The sequence below is a fragment of the Gymnoscopelus microlampas genome (assembly GCF_963454915.1).
Source record: "Gymnoscopelus microlampas genome assembly, chromosome: 24".
Classification (NCBI taxonomy): domain Eukaryota; kingdom Metazoa; phylum Chordata; class Actinopteri; order Myctophiformes; family Myctophidae; genus Gymnoscopelus; species Gymnoscopelus microlampas.
The window spans coordinates 8,261,072-8,284,966 of NC_139961.1; the positions used below are offsets into that span (position 1 = coordinate 8,261,072).

The 23,895-nt window shown below is 40.8% G+C and overlaps 1 protein-coding gene across 5 annotated transcripts in view; it reads left to right on the top strand.

Annotated features, from left to right (window-relative positions):
* The window catches only part of cd99 (CD99 molecule), a 32,961-nt gene extending 10,818 nt beyond the window's left edge, over positions 1–22,143 (top strand). The window contains exons 6-13 of one of the 5 annotated variants that reach the window (XM_084051573.1): positions 479–520; positions 3,061–3,114; positions 3,881–3,976; positions 7,998–8,021; positions 8,132–8,155; positions 17,153–17,269; positions 17,395–17,448; positions 18,876–22,143. In XM_084051573.1, the coding sequence (XP_083907699.1) occupies positions 479–520; positions 3,061–3,114; positions 3,881–3,976; positions 7,998–8,021; positions 8,132–8,155; positions 17,153–17,269; positions 17,395–17,448; positions 18,876–18,904 (440 nt within the window). In that variant the 3' untranslated portion in view covers positions 18,905–22,143. Of the gene's footprint in view, positions 1–478; positions 521–3,060; positions 3,115–3,880; positions 3,977–7,995; positions 8,022–8,131; positions 8,156–9,565; positions 14,875–17,152; positions 17,270–17,394; positions 17,449–18,875 lie in introns of those variants that run through there. The other 4 variants (XM_084051574.1, XR_014600349.1, XM_084051575.1 and 1 more) reach the window with 4 other exon arrangements.
* The last annotated feature ends 1,752 nt before the right edge of the window (positions 22,144–23,895 follow it).

Below are 23,895 nucleotides of genomic sequence, written 5' to 3' on the forward strand. Positions count from 1 at the left end.
GAATGTGTAATCCAACAAAAGTGTTTGTGGTAGCATGTTACGTAGACAGATGCAGGTCATGTGTAGACCTGGCATCCTATGTGTATAGTTTCAATGTACAGATAATTTATTGTCTTGATATTATACAGTTTAGACTGATGATGATAGGTTCTTGGTTTACCTATGATCCTAGATTACTATTTCTATGTGTATTACCTTGTGTTTACCTTGCTTACTGTGAGTCGCTCTGGATTAAGAGCGTCTGCTAAATGCCTAAATTGTAAAATTGTAAATTGATGAAAGGATGACTTGATCACATGCATAACGTATGTCTTAGGTTAGAAAGAAAACCCCTCATATAGGTAAAGGATAACCCAGAAAACAAAATCCAGGGGTCAAATATTGCCCCTTGATGACCCAAAAAAATAAATGTAATTTCTGACACTGCAGTGGACTCCCCGGAAAGTGTTAATGTTTCATCATTAATCTGCGTTCATAGATAACGACATGGGATTTGATCTTGAGGATGCTCTGGGCCCAGGTAATGTTGCCACTGACAGACAGGTGGCGCTTTGTTGAGTATTCCAGCAGCTTGGTGCTTATCCCTGATCAATGGATTCCGCAGCTTTTAGTTCCGCTGTCATCTCTGTGTTTCAGGTGTGTGTGTGTGTGTGTGTGTGTGTGTGTGTGTGTGTGTGTGTGTGTGTGTGTGTGTGTGTGTGTGTGTGTGTGTGTGTGTGTGTGTGTGTGTGTGTGTGTGTGTGTGTGTGTGTGTGTGTGTGCGTGCGTGCGTGCGTGCGTGCGTGCGTGCGTGCGTGCGTGCGTGCGTGCGTGCGTGCGTGCGTGCGTGCGTGCGTGCGTGCGTGCGTGCGTGCGTGTGTGTGTGGCTTTGGGTCTGCTGTCCTTCCTGCCTGATGGTTCTCTCGGGTGTCTTGTCTCCTATTTCTTATGTCTTTACAATCAGATTCCTTCTTCCAATCTAATGTAATTGGTGATTGTTTTACATTTCTCCCCAATGTATTTGTTACAACAATTATCCTTCCATGTAGTATATATAAAGTCCCTGGCACTGCCAAGCTCTTCGTGTTGGTCTTGGGGAGGGTGTAGACCAGTAGTTCCCAAACTGGGGGTCCCCACATGGTTTTGGGGGTCCCCATATGATTAGCCTAATGTTCAACATTGTTTTCTCACTCAACATAAACAAACCAACATACAGTATAAGTGCATACAGGCTATCTGCACATTTCTAAAGTGACTATTTGATGACTGATAAGACCGTTTTAATAACACATTGTCAAATATTACGTAAGAAAAAGGCAAACATTGTGAAAATAACAGATCTACGGGGGGGGGGGGGGGGGGGGGGGTCAAAATTGCGTTTCTTGGGCGGATTTTGATAGTTTCGTTTCGTTTTTTTGGTTACTTTATTTCGGTTTTAGGTTTAGTTTAGGGTTATGTTATTTAATTCTTATTTTTGCCTGATTTTACTGATTTATTATAAAAAACAATAACTAAATAATGCTGCGCACATATATTATATATAATTTGCACATTTCCCAGAATTTCCCAGCAGAACATTTGGGAAGGCTTCGCCTACCCTAGCCTTCATTACCCGCCGCCTATGGTGGAACCGAGTCAAACTAAATGCAATGCCTGCAATTCCAAGTGCTTGTCAGGGTGGGGGGTCCCTAGTTAAAATAGGATTTTTTTTGGGGGGGGGTCGCGGCCTGAAAAGTTTGGGAACCAGTGGCTGCATGTGGACAACCACATGTCTACTCTGATAATAACACATGCAGTCGAACAGCCACTTCTTGTCACCTGCCAGTGTGAGTGAGGAGTTTCACTGGGAGGGTGTAACACGTAACACACGCGCAGAGAAACAACGCGCCAACCCTCCCAGTTCCACTCCCTCCCTGCTGAACAAAGTGTTCCGAACCAACCTGTGCAACGGCAGAGATCACTCTCCCTCCCAAACCGGCTTCCCACCTGCACACATAGACAGTTGTATAGAGCCAGAGGCACCGCTGTGGCAGAATCATACCCCAGTCTCCGCGGTGGTGGGCACGAAATTTACCCCTGTGCTATGACGCCCCTGAAAATAGCGGATCTACAAGCTTGCATCGCGACACATTGTGATCTTGCAGATCGGCTATTTTCAAATGGTCGAAATGTATATAAGGCTGAAGTGGTTAAAGAAAGTTTTGTAATAATAATCAAAATCTACAAAGTAACTAATAGCTACAGTTTTCAAATAATTGTAGTGGAGCAAAAGTCCAATATTTGCCTCTGAGATGTAGTGGAGTAGAAGTAAAAGTACTGACAATCGGAAATACTCCAGTTAAGTAAAAAATACCCCAAAATTGTACTTAAGTACACTTGGGTAAATTTACCTAGTTACTTTACACCACTGCTGAATGAATGAATGAATGATTTATTTTCGTGTCCAGCTGCCTTTCACAGCCCATCCCTTACGGGATTATTCCGACACATTAACATTTTTCCAGTACCAACATGCTGACACAAATAAATAATAATAAAATAATAAACAAAATAAATAACTACCACACTGTATACATAACTCTGATCAGAATTACAATTTAGTAATCTAATTTTCAAACTAGAGAGTGGAGGGCAAGAGAGAGAGAGAGAGAGAGAGAGAGAGAGAGAGAGAGAGAGAGAGAGAGAGAGAGAGAGAGAACAGAAGACAGACTTGAATGTTTAGCTTGAACAATACTGTGAACTCAAATATTCTATATTCAATACAAAGAACTCCCTGCTTACCACTTATTGCTGCTTTTATAGAACCCAAGCTGGGTGTTTTAATTGTGGTGTATAGCCTATTCATGTCTTGTCTTGTCTGGTCTTGCATGTATGCATTGACCCGAGCAAAACGATGTTCCCTTATGGCTAATAAAGGACACCTAATCTAATCTAATCTAATATAATTGTCTGGTGATGTTTCTGAAGTCTCCCTGCTACCTACCTGTACCTGTACCTACCGCTGTGTGTAGTAGTAATCTGTTGTTGTGTATGGCATTCCTCTGCTTTACCCGTTCACCGTATGTTATTGTGTCCCTGCAGATCCCAACCCCAAACCTGACCCGCCCGTCGTCGTCCCGCCTAAGAGTGGAGGAGGTACGTCTATCCTATCAGTGGTTCTCAAACATGTTTGGCTCAGGGCATCCATGTAAACAACGTTTTCATCCACGGCACCCCTGAATTACATTGTTACTTTACAGCATCTTACACGTATGTCATATTTACGGTATACATAAATATGTAGGGGGGGTCCCTGGAACAACATATTTTGAGATGGGGGTCGGCGGGCCAAATACATATCATTTTGGGGGTCCTTGGCATGAAAAAGATTGAGCACCACTGATATAGAAACATACGTTTTTTTCAGAATACTGTTGGGATTCAGGAGACATGTAGAATCGGCTTCAGGTGTTAATGGGTTAAAGGAATAGTTCACCCAAACAATTACTTATTTTCTATCAATTACACACCCCATGAAGCCTTGAATTCAAGGAGATTTTATTTAGTTTTTGACACATTCCTGAGCCAATAATAATTTGTTGACCGTTTGTATGTCCGGTAGGAGACTCAAAGAGACTCCTTAGAGTCTCCTACCGGATACATTAGCATCTTTCCGCCGGTAGTCAAATTATTGGCTCAGGAATACGACAAAAACAAAAAAATCTCCATTCATTCAAAGCTTCATGGGGTGTGTAAGTGATAGAAAATAAGTCATTTATTTGGGTATTTGGGTGAACTACTCCTTTAATCCTAACCTCAAAGCCCCTCTTACACCAGGACTGCTTGGTGCGTCTGGTTGGGAAACGGCAAAACGGGGCGTATAGCTTTGAACCGGTCTCGTTCCGTCTCTCGTTTCTTAAAGGTGGAGGAGGTTCCTTTGATGACTCGGACCTGGTGGGTGTCGGTGACGGAGACTATAAACCCGACGCAGGCCGCGGAGGAGGAGGAGGAGGAGGAGGTGAGACTTCATCATTTTATATAATAGGAATTATTATGTTCACTGCTATCATTTAGTTGCTGTCAGGTAGAAACCTCTGATCTCCATATTCTCACTTTTTCTTTTCTCCTAAAAATCTCTAAAAATCGTACTACGGCGTCACACAAAGGCATCAAAAGTAGCAGATCCGCAAGTTCGAAACGCGGCGCAAAGCGACACGTTTTGAGCTTGTAGATCTGCTACTTTCGATACTTTTACATTTGAATCCTGAAAAGTTATAGTTTCGGACACCGACAGAGACCATTTTATAGTTTTCAAATGTGTAAAATGTATAAAAATCTATTGAAAATAGCAGATCTACAGATTGTAGATCGCCTATTTTAAAATAGCCGAAGTATATACAGTATGGGGCAGAGGTGGTCAATGTATGTTTTGTAATAATAATAAAAAAAATAAAAATAAAAATAAAAAACAATGTAAGTAGTGACTAAAATTTTCAAATAATTGTAATGGAGTAAAAAGCACACTAAAAGTAGGCCTATTGAAATTTGGAAATACTCCAGTAAAGTAAAAAAAAGAAAAGAAATTGTGCTTATATACAATACTTGAGTATATTTACTCAGTTACTTTACCCCTGTGTATATTAGTAACACACTGGTACATTTTGTTTATACATTTTACCAAACGGTGTGGCACTGGCAGCAGGTTTCTGCCACCTGTGAGTGTATTTATAGCAGGAAGAGAGAGAAACACTGAACTTTATCTGCTGTTTATGATTTGTTTATGGGTTGCCATAGTTTCTCATAACTTCCTCACTGACACGTAAAGACCACACAGTGTATTTCAATTGAGGATCACCTCTCTCTCTCTCTCTCTCTCTCTCTCTCTCTCTCTCTCTCTCTCTCTCTCTCTCTCTCTCTCTCTCTCTCTCTCTCTCTCTCTCTCTCTCTCTCTCTCTCTCTCTCTCTCTCTCTCTCTCTCTCTCTCTCTCTCTCTCTCTCTCTCTCTCTCTCTCTCTCTCTCTCTCCAAAATATTAACTTTTCAGGAAATGAAGGGGAAAAAAACATGTTTTTAGAATACTGCCTCATCAAAGTTGCCATTGTACATTGTCAGATACAGTACTTGCACGTAAAGTAAAGTAAAGACGTAAAGGGTGTTCAATAGCATTGATTAGGGCTTTCACCACTACAGATTTTTACTGGTCGACTAATTTGACCCAGTGGTAGTTGACTAGTCCAGTGGTTTTTCAACCAGTGGTCCGGGGACCACCAGTGGTCCTTGGGGTACCAGGGGGTCCCCAGCAAAATGAGTCACAATCATTTTTTACCACTTAGCTTTGGCTATTCAAAAATAGCAGATATACAAGCTCATAGCAGGGCACCGAGTGCCGCGCTATGATCTTGTAGATCTGCTATATTTGAAAAATCTTGAAAATGTGTGCATATCTTTGAATATATATATAATTTTTAAAGCAAACATTTTTAACTCAAATCTTTGCTTCTGGGGGTCCCTGGCACAAAACATTTTCAGATGGGGGCCCGCGGCCAAATGTATATCAATTTAGGGGTCCTTGGCATGAATAAGGTTGAAACCCACTGGACTAGTCCATTGTTTGAATGCCATTACTATTATTATTATCCTCCTGCCTTTATTGTCGTTTTAAGGGAAGCGCTTCTGACACAGCAGCACAGCAAGGGGGTTATTGCCCAACAATAGGCTATTATTGGGCATACGTTTGACCCCCTTTTGATAAAAATAAAGGCAGGAGGATAATAATAATAGTAATGGGCCATTACTATGGCCCATTACTACTATTAAAACAATGAAAAAAAAACTCTTCCAACTAGTACTAGTACTCTTCTAACTCGACTAGTACCAACAAGGTCGACTAGTGGTTATACTAGTCGACTAGTTGGTGAAAGCCCTAGCACTGATTTATTAATGAAACATTTCAGACCCCCATCTCAAAATATTTAGTTCCAGGGACCCCCCAGAAGCAAAGATTTGAGTTAAAAACGTTTGCTTTAAAATAATATATGTATTCAAAGATTTGCACTCATTTTCACAATTTTTGAATAGCCAAAGTGTAAAATAATGCTTTTTAGCTTAAATCAAAAAATGACACAGATGCGTTCCAGGTCTTAATGGGTTAAGACCGTTTCTACAAATGCCTTCTAAATCGTTTTTTGTGCCATGGACCCCCAAATTGATATGTATTTGGCCGCGGACCCCCTTCTGAATATGTTTTGTGCCAGGGACCCCCTTATTTTTTTAAAATAAACACTTTTCAAGATTTTTCAAATTAAAAAAAAAAAAAAAATGCAGATGTACAAGCTCCCTGTGAGCTTGTAAATCTGCAATGTTTTGACACAGGTGCTTTCCCGGTTTTAATGGGTTAAAACAAAAGTAATGTTTTTAGAGTAGACATACAAGGTTCTGCCCGACAACAACGATAGAACGCATGTGTGTAATATAATATGTATATACTGTAGAGTCATGGGACAGAAGAACGTCATTTAATGTGAAAGGAGTAAGTCAATATTCTCTCTATTTGAATAGAGAGGCAGAGTAAAAGAATGTTACATAATTGAAATGGATCACAGTGCCTTTCTGTGGGCTTTGAGGAGAACTGTTTGAGTTCTCCTTCTCCTTCTCCTCTGCTTGTCTGGTGAGAGCATGGAAGCAATTACTCCTACTTTGGGATGAAAAAGAAAGAGGGGAAAAAAGCCCTATGGTTAGCAGTATAATTAGAATCACATGTCTGTTGTTCAGATCTGATTCTGCATAATCGTGTCTGTATAAAAACCAATGGGTGAATATGAACCATAGTACAGGGGTCTTCAACAGGGGGTCCTCAGAATTACTACAGGGGGCCCGCCAAATCTTAGTGTGATATGATTTTTTTTACCTTAACCACTTGAACCCTAGCATCCCTTTAGCCAACCCTAGCATCCCTTTAGCCAAAAATAGCAGATCTACAAGCTCACAACGCCTCGCGCTGCGAGGCGTTGAGAGCTTGTAGATTTGCTATTTTTGGCAAAGAGGCTATAGGTGTAGAGGGAAAAAAGAGCAGACTAAGTAAAAAAAAAACTTTAATACAATATAGAGTAGGGGGTCCCTGCTTTATCTCTCTCTCAGCTAGGGGGTCCTTGGCCTGAAAAGGTTGAAGACTGATATAGTACAAAGGCTCTGGGTTCTGGTTCAGCCCTTGGAACCCTTTCCTCTGGGGATTTTGACACGCACGCACGGGCGCACGCACACACACATCTACGTACGTACGCACGCACACGCACGCAACAGAGAATCAATCAAGTTTTTCACCTCTGTTTAAAGCATTGGTTCTCAAAGTGAAGTCCGGGGACCCCTGCAATTTTTTTGAATACAGCGTCACATTCATTTTAACCACGTTGTCCATGCTTTATACCTTCGATATTCAAAAATAGCAGATCTACAAGCTCACAGCTTGTACTGTACATCTGCTGTTTTGAGCATTTTCTTTAGAAAAATCTTTAAAGTGTTTGAAAAACTTTGAATAATTTACACAAATGTTTACTCAAATCTCCTCTTCTAGGGGGGCCCTGGCACAAAACATTTTCAAATGGGGGTCCGTGGCGAAATAAATATCAATTTGGGGGTCCTAGACACGGAAACTACTGGTTTGAAGGAGCATAAGAGCACCATTATAACGTCTTTGGTCATATTTATCATACATCGACGTCATACCCTTTTCCTGGCTTCATATTTTAGTGTTCATGTTTGTCTGCTTTGTCTCCTAAAAAACATGACCTCAACCTACCTGGAATCTAGTGAAATGCTGGCTAAACATCAGCACATGGTTTAATGGGTTTGATTTCTTCTTAGGCTGAAAATAGTACGTTCCAGCTTTAACTTGTGAGAAAGGAACATGCAAGACAGATACAGTAACAGTGTTTCATCCTGACACACTGTTCATATAGTGCTTTTGCTTTGACAGAAACATAAGAATTATCTGCATAAAACATGTCCAATTGAACCTTCTCTCTGCTTTTGTTTTGTATCTAGGCCGTGCTCCTGTCGACCCCGGAGGTAGGTCGACTTTTATTTTGCCTTTTCATATAACATTTAGTTTCAGTTGTAGTTTGAGTTAAAGTGAACATTATGTTGATGCAACTATCTCTGTCTTGCTTTATCCTCAGACCATCCTGCTGATCAGCCTCAAGGTAAAAACTACTTGATTCTCTTCCTCCTCTCCTCTCCTCTCCTCTCCTCTCCTCTCCTCTCCTCTCCTCTCCTCTACAATCAATCAATGTAATGTAAATACACCGGATTTTGCTAAAATGCTGATTTACAGCCGCAGTCCCCACTAAAAACCCATAAAAACAAGCAGACAACAGATTACATTACATAACATTACACAGGGAAAATAAAGCATAACTACAGTACATTGCTGTGTGTGTGTGTGTGTGTGTGTGTGTGTGTGTGTGTGTGCGCGCGGCGTGCATGCATGTCTGGGGCGTCCCGTGGGTGGGCTTCCCTATTCTCTCTTTGTGTGTGGATCCTTTCCGTGACGTCATGCCAGCGTCCCTGTTGTCTGTAGGAATGATATTTTCCAAAGTGCTTCCTCTATGAGAATGTGCTGCTTCCTTCTCCTGACTCAGAGGAAAGGGTTTTGCGCGTACGTGTGTGTGTGTGTGTGTCCGTGTGCGGGTGGGTGATTGTGTGTGTGTTGGTTGCTTGTTTGGCTCAGTTTATTTCAACTCAGTTTGAATGGGTCTGGTCTTAGGGTTAGGGTTTGAATGGGTCTGGTCTTAAGGTTTGAATGGGTCTGGTCTTAAGGTTTGAATGGGTCTGGTCTTAGGGTTAGGGTTTGAATGGGTCTGGTCTTAAGGTTTGAATGGGTCTGGTCTTAGGGTTAGGGTTTGAATGGGTCTGGTCTTAGGGATAGGTTTTGAATGGGTCTGGTCTTAGGTTTAGGATTTGAATGGATACACTTTGGTACAGAGGTTTGAGTTGTGTGGTGGTGCCGTGATATCACTCAAATATTGGCGAGCTAACTTCAAATAATCACTCCATTGATTACAGAACTTTTCCTAATGTTATACATTGGTAGAATACTAGCAAGTTGCTAGTATTCTACCAATGTATATAGTGCTTCTTTAATAGTTGCTAGTAGCAACTATTAAAGCAGCACTATGCAACTTTCCTCTTCCAACCCGGATTTGAAGCCAGTTTCCTGCGCTGACGTTTTTTACCATTGAGCTAATAGAGCCTGCCTGCTTGCTCAGGGGATAAATTTGTGTCAGATTCGGTGTCTAGGTGAGACGTGACCTTTGACTCAATCTAAATGTCTCAATAGAAGAGCAGGGAGACAAAATACAACCACCCCAATTATATAAGTTATATTGTATTAACATACTCTACCATACAGATTGGACAAAATGGCATTTTATTAATAAAAAAAAAAAAATGTTGCATAGTGCTGCTTTAAAGGGATAGTTCACCCAAAAACTAATAATAATAATTTGATGACCAGCGGAACGGTAGGCAGGTGGTTCCGGTAGGAGACACAAAGGAGACTCTTTGATTAGCCACGGTTTAAAGTCCCTGCTACGATGTGTGTGTCGTTGCAGATCTTCACCATCTGTGGGGCCGGGTGCTGAAGATGCTAAATGCTAACATGCCAGACGAGGTCCATATATGGCTAGCCAACCTTAAGGAAGTCATGAAACCGCTGTTAGCGAGGGCCATGGAGCTGCTGGAGACCATCCAATGAGCAGAGGGGTGGAAGAAAGCACTCGTTGTTGTTGTCGGGCGGAAACCTCTTATCTCCATATTTTGATCATAGCACAACGTCACACAAAAAAAAGCATCAAAAGTAGCAGATTCCGCAAGCTCGGAACGCAGCGCAAAAAGCGTCACGGTTTGAGCAAGGGGCCAGCTTCCGAGTTGTAAATTGACGTTGTATAGGAAGTGACAGTTCATATGAATGGCCTGTAGTCTCGCTGTTCCACCCCTGCTGGTGTCAGAAGCAATACCGCTCTATTCAAGCGGATGGGTTTTTGCCGGACTTTACACTTGATTTTATTAACTTAATAAACATTGTCATAAATACTATATGCTATCAGTCGCTAGTTTAAAGTCTTCTTTCAATCATCATGATATGCGTTTAGTAAATGATGGTCCCATTTATTTTAAAATTGATGATAAAGTAGGGTATGCTGTAGAAGGGGCGTGGCCACCTTATGATGATTTGATTGACAAGCTACACAACCAATAGCATTAATTCCCTGTCCCCCACTCTGGTCCCAACCGATAGCATTCATTTCCGTGTAAATCTTTCGGCCCGGATATAGAAAAATGGCGGATTTGAAATTGCTGAAAAATAGGCTTCATTTACAGTCTGTAGAGTCTATGAGCGTAACGTTGTCCATACTTTTGACTGTCTATGGTTTTGAGCTTGTAGATCTGATACTTTTTAATGCTTTTGAATTTGAATCCTGGAAAGTAACAGTTTTGGCCATATGAGGTTTCCACCCGACAGAGATGATATGTAGAAATACCTTTGTTACAAGTAAAAAGTCTCTATTCAGAATTTTACTTGAGAAAAAGCATCAAAGCAATATGAAGAATGTTCCGTTTCATAGTTCATTTTTTTCATAGCAGATCTACAAGCTCACCACGCGCCACACGTGTTGTGAGCTTGTAGATCGGCTATTTTCGAAGTGCTGGTATAAAATAGGGCACAAGTGGTTAACGTATGTTTTGCAAACTCTAAATCCACAAAGCAACTAGTTACTCAAAACCTGTCAAATAACTGTGGAGTAAAAGGTACAAATATGTTCCTGTGAGACGTAGTGGAGTAGAAGTACATAAAGTAGCCTATTGAAAAATTCACGTACTAAAGTAAAGTAAAAGTACATACAAAGATTGGTACTTAAGTACAGCACTCGAGTGAATGAATTCAGTTACTGGTTGGCTCAGGAAGCCGTCTGTCAAGTTTACACATTTTTCAATTGATTCCCCCCCCGGGGCCTGAGGGTGGCATGTGATTGTTGTTTACACAAAAAAAAAGCTCGGGTCTGAGGTGTGTTGGGAATGCCTCTCGGTACAGAGCTACAGAAAAAGTGTGTGTGTGTGTGTGTGTGTGTGTGTGTGTGTGTGTGTGTGTGTGTGTGTGTGTGTGTGTGTGTGTGTGTGTGTGTTTACTGTAGTACTCAAGTTTGACATTCCATACTCCACCCATGGCTGTGATGGGTGGAGTATGGATGAATGGATGGATTTGGTAGTGAGTCACACTTTTGAAAACAAGCTGGGTGTGAGATTATGAAAAAAAAGCACAGATGTCTCTCTATTATGCATATACTGCAGTTTGTGTGTATACAGTATATATACACAGCATGTGTGTGTGTGTGTATATATAGCTATATACAACTTGGCCATAAATGTATTTGATCCTAGAAATACATTTTCAATGTCTGTATATGTTGTAATAATATGTGTGTGTGATGGTTTCTGCTGTATAGGACTATTATGGGGTCATATTGTCATGTTTGTCTTCTTTCAACAAAATGTCATTGATGTTTGTGGTTGTGGGTCATTGTACAGTAATTGTAGTCAGGGTGCATCAATAGTTTCACTGAAGAGCTCATAGCGATGCACTTTCCCCCGTTTTGCTAAAACACTTTAACCCCATTAAGACCTGGAACGCATCTGTGTCACTTTAGATTTCCTTGGCTATTCAAAAAATAGCAGATATACAAGCTCATAGCGCGGCACCGAGTGCCACCGAGTGCCGTGCTATGTGCTTGTAGATCTGCTATTTTTGAAAAAATCTTGAAAACATTTTTTTGGGTTTAAAAAAAAAAAATCGCACCCTGTGTGAAGGAAGCGGTGCCTTTGATGAGTGGCCTCCTGGTGGCGCTATAATAGGGCGGGGCGGGGCTTCAGCAATTAATGCTCGTCCCTATTGGTGGTGTAAGTCCACATACCAAATTTGGACTTGGTGGCATGCTGCAAACTGGAGTTATAGCTGTTTAAAGCCAGTGGCCTCCTGGTGGCGCTATAATAGGGCGGGGCGGGGCTTCAGCAGTCAATGCTCGTCCCTATTGGTGGTCTAAGTCCACATACCAAATTTGGACTTCCTGGCATGCTGCGAACTGGAGTTATAGCTGTTTAAAGCCCGTGCTCAAACGGACAAACGGACAGACGGACATACGGACGGACATAGTCAAATATAGAGCGGCTGGCACCGCTAAAAACTGATAGGATTTAGGGGAAAAAAGTAAGAATCGCCTCAGGTCTTAATGGGTTAAACCTGGCATCCATATTTTGGGCAAAAAAATAATAATATATATATATTAGACTTTTTTTTTAAATGCAAAAGTAGTTTTTTTTTTTGCTATTTGTCATATGACAAAGTATATACTGTAGGGCATAAGTGGTTAAAACCAGCGTTTTTTGTGAGATTAGCTCTGGACACAGACAGACAGACAGACAAGGACCCCCAGAAGAGAAGATTTTGTGTTAAAAAAACAAATATTTCAAACCCTTCAAAAAATAGCAGATGTACAAGGTCGAGCTTGTACATCTGCTAATTCTTGAGAACCACTGTTCTAAACCGCTGCTCTAACTCTTTTCTGAAAACCTATGTTGGTTTTAATGGTTATCTAAGATGGTTAAAGGGATAGTTCACACAAAAAAAAAAACATGGAGACTTTCATTCATGGATATTTTTGTTGTTTTTGTCTCATTCCTAAGCCAATAATTTGAAGACCAGTGGACCGCTAGGCGACCCAAAGGAGACTCTTATGTGTCTCCTACCGGGAACCGCTGCCGGTCATGATAATTATTGGCTTAGTAATGAGACAAAAACAAAAGAAATATCCATGAAGTCCAACTCCGTGGGGTGACTAATCGATAGGAAAAAAAGTTATTTAGACTATCCCTTTAAGATCGACCGTTCTGAACAAACAGACAGAGGAGGGCAGATGAATTTGCGATACTAAGTGAGTTCTTGCCTCTTGTCACAACACGCCTCCCATCTGTCACCGGTCCTGTGTGTATACTGCATTGACACACACACACACACACACACACACACACACACACACACACACACAAACACCTCCTATATGGGTCAGCCTATAGCCCGCAGCAGTCTGTTAAACATTCTTCACATTGCCTCTTCAACCACCAAAAGCAGCAGCAACCCCATTAAAAAAAGATCCAATGTCTTGTATAGAATTCTGTTTCATCTGAAGTCTCTCTACGAGACGTAGTGTGGTTTGAAATTGACAACAAAATGACCTCATATACTTGATGTGAGTCGGGTCATATGATAGCCCCACCCGCCCTGCGTCTGCTGCCCCCCCCCCCCCCCCCCCACCCCACCGGGCAAATGTAAGGTTCTGGGGGAAGCTCTTCTTTCTAGTTCCTAGTTTCTCGTTCCTTTAACCACATTAACCCCGTATAGCCTCCCTGTGGCAAGAATGTTCAAGAACATTCCAAGAATCTTTCAATACTTTTCACAATGTGTGAACAATCATTTGATGACCGGGTCGTCGGTCAGTAGGAGACTCAGTAGGAGTCTCCGCCGGTCAACACATTATTGCCCCCCCCCCCCCAGAATAGCCATGCTGGGATTCGGGTGGTTAAAGGGATATCTCACCTTTTTTTTTTTTAAAGTGGGTCATTTTATCATCTACTCAGGCTTTTGTGAGCTCCCACAGACAGTTTTTAAGTGGCTTGATTCAGTATTTAGACTTTTTTCATTTATTTTATTTAACCCATTGAGGGTTAGGTTAGGCACCTATGAGCTTGTACATCTGCTATTTTTGAATCGCCTAAAGTGTAAAATAATGCTTTTTAGCTCAAATCTAAAAATGAAACAGTTCCAGGTATTAATGGGTTCATTTCTTTATTGTATTGTATTTTTTTTTTCAAAACAAAAGAAAAGTAGTTGAAAAAACACGGTCTCCTCACGTATTATAAGGACAATATCAGTCACCAGAACCAAGGACGGGTGTTTGAAGTTATAATGGGTTTGTATAGGAAGGGGGCGTGTCTGATCAAATGAATATCAAATATCTAAATACTGAATCAAGCAACTTAAAAACTGTCCGGCGTGCTCCCAAAAGCCTGAGTAGACAATAAAATGACCCACTTTAAAAAAAGAAAAAGGTGACATTTCCCTTTAAACTATCTTGTGCGTTTGAATGTGGCACTGAGGTCCTACTTTCTCTATAGCTTTCTTTCAGCATGCCGCTGACGTTGCAGTGTCAGAGTCTTAACCCATTAAGACCGGGAAAGCATCTGTGTCATTTTAAATGTTTAACATTTTTATATAATAGTTTTATTTTATTTCACCCTTTGCGTCAAGACAAAAGCCCAGTACAGTGTATAACAGACGATACCAAAAAACATAGCACCACCAAAACGTTACAATAATACTAAAAATGACACCAAAAACATAGGTTTTACGGACGCAGTTGCTTTTCTAGGGTCTTTTCCTCAAATCTGAGAATATGTAATCATTTTAGATTTTAACCACTTTAACCATTATGTTATACTTTGGCTATTCAAAAATAGCAGATATACAAGCTCATAGCGCGTCACTTCGTGCCGCGCTATGAGCTTGTAGATCTGCTATTTTTGAAAAAATCGTGACAATTTGTGCAGATCTTTGAATATATACATTTTTTTAAAGCTAACATTTTTAACTCAAATCTTTGCTTCTGGGGGGGTCCCTTGAATAAAATACTTTGAGATGGGATGGGGGGAGGTCTGCACCCAAATACATATAATTTTGGGGTTCCATTATGTCTGTCTGTGTGTGAGTGTTTGCTTCAGACCTGCAGTACGGGTGGAAAAGGGTTTATTTTTATGTCCCTGTTTGTTTTCAGTGTGTTGCTCTGGTCTCAATAAAGCCTGGTAGAATGTTCCTATAGTGCACCTTGTGTTTTGATTCCCTCATGGGTCACGAGCTGGATGGCACGCTTTACTGGCTCACACACACACACACACACACACACACACACACACACACACACACACACACACACACACACACACACACACACACACACACACACACACACACACACACACACACACACACACACACACACACACACACACACACACACACACACACACAGCGCTGCCACATTCTCCAGCGGTAAGTCACTGTTGGGATGGAGTCCAGGAACGGTTCTCTTCTCTTCTCCTATTCTCTCTCCTTCTCTTCTCTTCTCTCCTTCTCTTCTCTGTTCTTCTCCTCTATTATATAATGGCTTCTCTCCTCTCCTCTCAGCTAACGCCCTGTGTGTTTGTGAACACACACACACACACACACACACACACACACACACACACACACACACACACACACACACACACACACACACACACACAGAGTCAGGCCTTCACACTCATCCCTGACTCAGTAAGCGTTTGAAGGCCCAGCCCAGTGAGCCAGTCGTACAGTGAGACATGCATTCATTGTGTTGTATCAACATAATCCTCCTGTGCTGCGGTTCTTTGTTCCACCCTGGCTTTATGGGCCAGGGTGTGTGTGTGTGTGTGTGTGTGTGTGTGTGTTCCACTTCCGCTGTTTGGTTCCCATTTTGTGGTTGTTTTTTTTGTTAATGCTTTCTTCTGTCTGTGCCCATTGCTTTGTTCTGTTCTATTCATGCCACGCTGACATAACTACATTCATCACTGCTATTTGTTTACTATGCGTGTGTTGCGTTCATGATACAGAGCACATATATATTGTGTGTGTGTGTGTGTGTGTGTGTGTGTGCGCGCGCGTGCGCCAGTGGTGGAAAGTAACTAATTACATTTGCTCAAGTACAATTTTGAGGTACTTTTACTTTACTTGAGTGTTTCCAATTTTCAGTACTTTTACTTTTGACTCTACTAGGATTATTTGAAAACTTTAGTTACTAGTTACTTTGTAGATTTTGATTATTATTACCATACATACCAAACAGCCATATTTAAACATTGGCTGATTGAAAATAGCTGATCTACAAGCTCACAACGTTACATTGTATACATACGATACCTTGTGAAACGAGACATTCGGCATAATGAATACTTGTACTTTTAGTGCTTTAAGTATATTTTGATTCCAATACTTTTGTACTTTTATTAAAGTACATTTTGATTACCAGACTTTTACTTGCAAGTATTTCTACATTGCAGTATTGATACTTTTACTTAAGTAAAAAAAGGGAACTTTTTCCACCACTGTTGTGTGTGTGTGCACTGGTGTGTGTGTGTGTGTGTGTGTGTGTGTGTGTGTGTGTGTGTGAGCGCGCGCGTGTGAGAGAGAGAGAATATACATTAACATTCAAAAGTAATATAATGCTTGCTATATATATATATATATATATATATATATATATATATTCTTTCTATATCATTTCATTGTGGTTGTCTGTTGAAGTTGCTACAGTCCAGGCTATGTTGCTGTAACTATGAATACAGCATGGCTTTCTAGTTATGGGGCTTTCCACATACTTAATGGGCCTGGCATGTTGGTGCCTGCTGGGATCATTAAAAAAAGAGCTAGTGCCAGAGTTAGAGTGCCACCTTGTGGAATAACTCTGCTAGTGTCTGTGGGACTACTGTATTGACATGCGGGACAATACTACACAACTGGGGCCACCACAGACTGGTACAGGATAGGTGGGCACTAGGGACATCTGGGCACCTCCATGTAAAATTGGTTATTTTGTTCAAAGAAAAATAAAATAAATAAAAGGTCAATGGAAATTAAAGGTAATATATAAATGATGTGAACATGCACGGTACATAATTATCAGACTTAATTTTATCCTTCAACTTCTTGTTTATGGCCCAAAATGACTGGATATACAGGTTTTGTAGCAATTTGTCGCAATTGTAGAAATATTAGATTTTATATTACATTTTTTAATCATTTTCTAATCATGTATACTTTAAGACCATTATACATACATACATATATTTCTTTTTAATTTTTTTATATATTTAACATTTTGGACAAAATAGCCAATTTTACATTGAGGTGCCCAGGTGTCCCTAGTGCCCACCTATCCTGTTACGTTCGGTCTTAATGGGTTAAACTATCCATAAAAAACAATAACAGAATATTAAAAGACACAAGCCACCTCATCTGTATGTTTACTTGTGTATTATGTAATAATTGCTTTCATTTGGATGTGCCGCAGAAGCTGGCTCCGGGCAGATAGCGGGCATTGCCAGTGCCATCGGCGTGGCCATCCTGGGCGCGGCCTCCAGCTACTTCGCCTACCAGAAGAAGAAGCTGTGCTTCAAACTGCAAGGAGGTGAAGAATCTCCCTCTCTCTCTCTCTCACTCTTCCTCTGTTGTATGTATGTATGTATGTATGTATGTATGTATGTATGTGTGTATGTATGTATGTATGACTAATGTGACTGTTCTCCATGGCAGGTGTAGACCCTGAAAGTGGTAAGGGACACCAGGGCGTACAATCGGAACCTCAAGGTACGTATGCAACATCTGCCTTGTTAGCGTAAGGTTATGAGAGATATAAGAAAGGAAAACCGGTGCGCTTCCTCTGGATGCCTTCTTAGTTTAGGCAGTGGGTGCTCAGCTATGTAAATAACTCAAAAGAAAACCACCTAAGTGGAAAAAAGCGGCACTCCAAAATAAAGTTGCAAGACAGTGGCTCAGATGTGGTTTCTCATTTTATTGAGATGTGAACGCTAACGCGTTTCGGCCGTAGCCTTCCTCAGAGCAGATTAAAAGAGGCTCTTTTAATCTGCTCTGAGGAAGGCTACGGACATATATATATATATGTGAGATATATAGCAATATTACTATGCTATTCAGGCCCATTGGTTATGACTCATTCATACAGTACCTTGTAGCATCTTATGTAGCCTAATTCACACATAGCTTATAATGAGGTAGGCTACTGTAGGTCCACATGTATAGTTGCAGATGGCTTGACTTTCTTTCAATTTCCTCATCTTTAACATCTAAGCTGATGCCTAAAACATGCGCTAAAAGAAGCGTTGGACAATACCACAGTTTTACGTAGTCTTATCTGCAATAAGCTTATCCCATCAAAACATTTGACTTCTTAACTATTCAATTAAACTTCAATTCAATTCAATTCAATGGAGCTTTATTGTCATGAGAAAACATCCATTTGCAAGTGTCAAAATATAATATATATATTTTTTTAAATGGGGAAAGTATGTACAGTCAGGGACGTGCACAGATAGACTCTAGGTGGCGCTAGAGCACCTGCCCTTTGCCCTCTTGACCAGAAGTGCCCTTTTGAAAAAAAGTTTCAGTTTACAGCAGGGGTCTTCAACAGGGGGTCTGGGACCCCTAGGGGGTCCTCAGAGTTACTACAGGGGGTCCGCCAAATCTCTATGTGATATGATTTTTCTTTTTACCATAACCACTCGAAACCTAGCATCCCTTTTCTGAGGAGAACTTTAGCCAAAAATAGCAGATCTACAAGCCCACAACGCCTCGCGCTGCGAGGCGTTGTGAGCTTGTAGATCGGCTATTTTTGGCAAAGAGGTATAGGTGTAGAGGGGAAAAAAGAGCAGACCAAGTAAACAAAAAAAAGTATCATTTACTTGAGCACCTGCCCCTCCAAATGTCTGTGCACGCCACTGTGTACAGTTGTATGGGTTACAGCATTGAGTTAAACAGAGCTATGTCACATTGCGTCGTTATATACAATACATGTTATATATATATATTACAGGGTATAAAGGTTTTTGAAACAAATAGCAGCAATCTTTTGCGGTCACTTTTGGGACAATTAGCAGCCTTAGATTTAAAATTTGTTCAAAAGGTATAGTAGCTCTGTTTATATGTGTAGTAGGTCTAGAGGTGTACTCGGTAGATAGTGCAGGAAATAATCACTGTCTGCTTTTCCTCCCATGCAGTTATGAGCAATCTTCTGAGTTCGTCTTAGACGTTCCGTCCTGGGAGCACCGGGAGAGAAGCTCCGCCCTCAGTCCTGACACGTCCTGTCAGCACCGTGTGGGCTCTGAAGTCTAACGGACTGTCAATGACACCTCTGCTTAAAAAGGGATAGTTCACCCCCAAAAATACTCTTTTTTTCCTATCGATTAGTCACCCCATGGAGACTTGAATCCATGGATATTTTTGTTTTTGTCGCATTCAAGCCAATAATTTGATGACCAGCGGACCGGTAGGCAGCGCTTCCGGTAGGAGACACAAAGGAGACTCTTTGTGACAAAAACAAAACAATATCCATGAATTCAAGTCTCCATGGTGTGACTAATCGATAGGAAAAAAAAGTATTTTTAGGGGTGAATTATCCCTTTAAGAGACACTCTGATTCATGAATGACCCGCTGCCTTCTGCTTTGTTCAACCACTTAGCCTATAAGCCCTTTTTTCACCAGATGTAAAAAATAAACATACAAAGATTTCCAAGGGTTTCCAAACAAATTTCCCAAAATAGGGACGCCAGGGATAACGTGGTTAAATAATGATTGATAATGATGTCTAACTTGAAAACTCATACTTTGACTGTTGAAGGTTTTTACGTGTGTGTGTGCGTGTGTGTGTGTGTGTGTGTGTGTGTGTGTGTGTGTGTGTGTGTGTGTGTGTGTGTGTGTGTGTGTGTGTGTGTGTGTTTAGCTCATTCTTTTTTTTTTGTGTTAGCGTTTAGCTGCTTTCATATGACTTTGTCGTCAGGCCATGCCCTGCAATTACTTCAGTGGCAATTTAAACTGCCAATAGTTTTGCACATAGCTTTGTGGTATTTTTTAAACTACATCTACTACGACATCCATCGCTTTTTTCCCCCCTTCCACCATTCAGACCTGTGCTAGTGTGCTACACACATTCTAAGGGTTTCTTTTAACTTGTTTGAAACCCAAATGCGTGGGATTTCACAACATGGGAACTCTATATACTTCGTTGACTGGGGTCCCTTATATATAGGGCAGTGGTTTCAATGTCCCCCAATAACTCTGAGTTACAGATCTGTAAGGGTCCATTTGAAAACACCCTCAAGGAACCCTGTTGGTCCCTCGAACCCCACTTTGAGAAACACTCCCCCCCCCCCTTCCCTTTTCCCCTCTACAGTACATCAAATATGTGCCCCAAAATAGCTGCTGTACAAGCTCACAACACGTCACAATGCTTGTAGATTTGCTATTTCCGCAGAATGTTGATGACGGAATATGGACTCTAGGCTTCATGCGGTTAATTTGAGGTGTTCTGTGCGCCACAAACACACCCGTTATGCACCTAAACAGGCAAAAACAAACCCTCAAATGCAGGGGTCTTCAACAGGGGGTCCGGGACCCCTAGGGGGTCCTCAGAGCTACTATAGGGGGTCCGCCAAATCTTTGTGTGAGAGGATTTCTTTTTTTACATCAACCACTTGAACCCTAGCATCCTTATTCTGAGGGGAACATTAGCCGAAAATAGCAGATCTACAAGCTCACAACGCCTCGCGCTGCGAGGCGTTGTGAGCTTGTATCAAAGAGGTATAGGAGTAGAGGGAAAAAAGAAAAGTTTAATCTGAAACACAATTTTATACAATATAGAGGGGGTCCCTGCTTCATCTCTCTCTCAGCTAGGGGGTCCTTGGGCTGAAAACGTTGAAGACCCCTGCTCAAATGTATTTGCATAATAGTATGTGACTCGGGTCTGACGCGTGTTAACCATTGGCACCTTGCAGCTTAGTTTTTAGACACTTTCAAACATGTTTAATCCTCCAAATCATATCTGTAGCCTCCTGCCGCACGGCTGTATGTGTCATATCATAACTCATAATATCATGACTGGACTCGGAACCCAAAAGAAGGACTTTTCTTTGTGTTATGTCAAATGTTTATTATAAGTGTGCTCGTAAACATATGCAAGGGATAATGCAAGTTGACCTATGGTATATTAACCCATTAAGACCTGAGGCCGATTCTACAAATGCCTACTAAATCAGTAGTTCTCATGCTTTCAAGATTTTTCAAAAATGTAAAAAAAAAAGAATCACGGTTTTATTGGGTTAAAATATTGCGGCAAGTCATATTTAGTATTTAGTAAAATATCAAATATGTTACATGTACTTGATTATAGAAAAACAGAGCGAAACACTTTGGAGGCAATGCAGTTGAACAAGTTAACTCAGTGTTTTTTTTGTAATTTGTATGTGTTTGGTTATGTTCCTATGCCTTATAACCCATTCTGTTATTCACGCATATTGTTTTGTGTGCTGTGTTTATTAAAGCTGAGGCACTATTGTCAGTGGTGGAAAGTAAGTAAGTACATTTACTTAAGTACAATTTTGAGGCATTTGTACTGGAGTAATTCCAATTGTCTATACTTTTACTTCTACTCCACTACATCTCAAGAGGCAAATATTGTACTTTTACTCCACTACAATTATATTGTAGATTTTGATTATTATTACAAAACTTACATGAACCAATTCAGCCCTATACACATTTCGGTCATTTGAAAATAGCCGATCTACAAGATCACAATGCGTCGCGATGCGACGCACTGTGAGCCTGTAGATCTGCCATTTTCAAAATATATTTATACATTATTAAACTTGAAATTGGACATTCTGCATAATGAGAACTTTTACTTTTGATACTTTAAGTACATTTCGATACCAATACTTTTACTCAAGTACATTTTTAATCCCTGACTTTTACTTGCAACGGAGTATTTCTACATTGCAGTATTAATAATACTTTTACTTAAGTAATCAATGTGAGTACTTTTTCCCCACCACTGACTATTGTTCATCTCCACTGCCTCGCAATGCCCTCCGTGTACTATGTGGCGTAATGGTGGGGATGAGATGCTGAAACGAGTTATACCCCCATCATGCGTGTTATAGCTGTATATATATAGTGCTCAGTTATGTGTACAGATGGCCTGCTGGTTATTGCTGCAGTAAGTATGCTTTTTGAGTCGTTTTGTTTCTGTTTTTACAATGTCAGCTACATTACAAAGATGATCTGAATTTGAAACGTATTTTAGAATTTTCTTCTTTTTTTCCCTCCTTTTTTTTGTACGAGGCCTCATGTCTACACTAAAAATTAAGAACCAACGTGCTCACCCACCAAAAAAGAAAAACATCAAATCATCGCTGTCGGGTGGGAAGCTTGTCCAAAACTGTTACTGTTTTCAGGAAATGGAATAAAATAAACCATGGATCCAACAATGTAGTAATTATTTGTCACAAGTTCTTGTTTAACCCATTAACTCATTGAGTGCTATTCACATGTTTTACCGCTATGGTGCAACGTGCCAATCACATGTTTCACGTGTTTTTGAAAAAATAGTAAAAAACAAAAATATATATATTTTTTTTTTAAATGTTCAGAACCCAAGATATCATTATCTGAAGATTTGAAGCTCCATCCACTACTTGTTTAACTTATAACTGACTAGAGTCACTAGACCATACCCGGTCGACGCATCCGTGGGGGGATATGCGCACAGGATCAGGCAACCCGGGAGGCGACATTGTTTGACACATAAAAGCTAATAAGAAGCTGAGATTTGAGGAAATTGAAAAACGGGCTTCACAGTTGCGTTCAGATGGTAATGGTCAATGGCTGTGTGCAAAATCAGAGCAATTGGTCCAGCCACTGAGGAGAACGGGGTTGTGACACCACTTCACCACTACAGAGGTTACTAGAATTATAGTAGGATAAAGGCTGTATCTCGCTTCCTAAGCACTTTTTTTACTTTGAAAAAATCTCTGGCACTGGGACAACATAGCCAGATTTGGGAGCAGGGGGATAACCGGAGGGGATGTTTAAAAAAAAAAAAAAAAACCCACAAGAAAGCAGAGACCTGGCCTTGAGTGAGCTGATCTAACCTGGAGAAGACCGGGGAAGCCTTCTCAAATTTGACAGTTTTTACCCCATTAAGACCTGGAACAAAATCTGTGTCATTTTAGATTTCTTTGGGCTATTAAAAAATAGCAGATATACAAGCTCATAGCGCGGCACCGAGTGCCGCGCCATGAGCTTGTAGATCTGCTATTTTTGAAAAATCATGAAAATGTGTGCAAATCTTTGAATATATATATGTATATATATATATTTAAAGCAAACATTTGTAACTCAAATCTTTGCTTATGGAGGTCCCTGGAACAAAATATTTTTAGATGGGGGTCCGCAGCCGAATACATATCATTTTGGGGGTCCTTGACATGAAAAAGTTGGAGCACCACTGATAATAGCAACATGCCATGCGTTTTTCACACATTTGTATGTGTAGATTGTCAACACTTATCTGACATGGGTGGCCCAAAAGGCCTATGAAAATACAAGGAGTGCAGGAGATGAGGGATTCTACCATCAAGATGCTCAGGCAGTTAAACTATGTTCACTTGTATTTTAAGGACAGAAATTCTTTCAGGTTAACCTGTAACCTGTAAACCTACTTCCTTCCAAGTACATGCTCGCAAATTAAGTTTGGCTGTAACAAGTGGGATTGTACTCGGCGGTGCGAGGCGTTGTGAGCATGTAGATCGGCTATTTTCACAATGTTTAACTGTGGAACCGAGTCAAACTAAATGTAATGCCTCAACTCCTACAATTCCAAGTGCTTGTCAGGGTGGGGGGTCCCCTGTTCAAATAGGATTTTTTTTTGGGGGGGCCTGAAAAGTTTGGGAACCCTTGGCCTAGGCACTATGGAAACGCTAAGGCACCAATTTCAAGTATCCACAAAGAGAGTGGGCACATAATAGCTGACTTTTTGCATGTGACCCAACATGTCAGTGATAAACCTAGCCCACACACACACACACACACACACACACACACACACACACACACACACACACACACACACACACACACACACACACACACACACACACAATACAAGAAATGCAAGTGAGGGTGGAGAGCAGTAGTATACCTTACTCAAGTAGAAGTACTGTCGCTTAAATATTACTCAA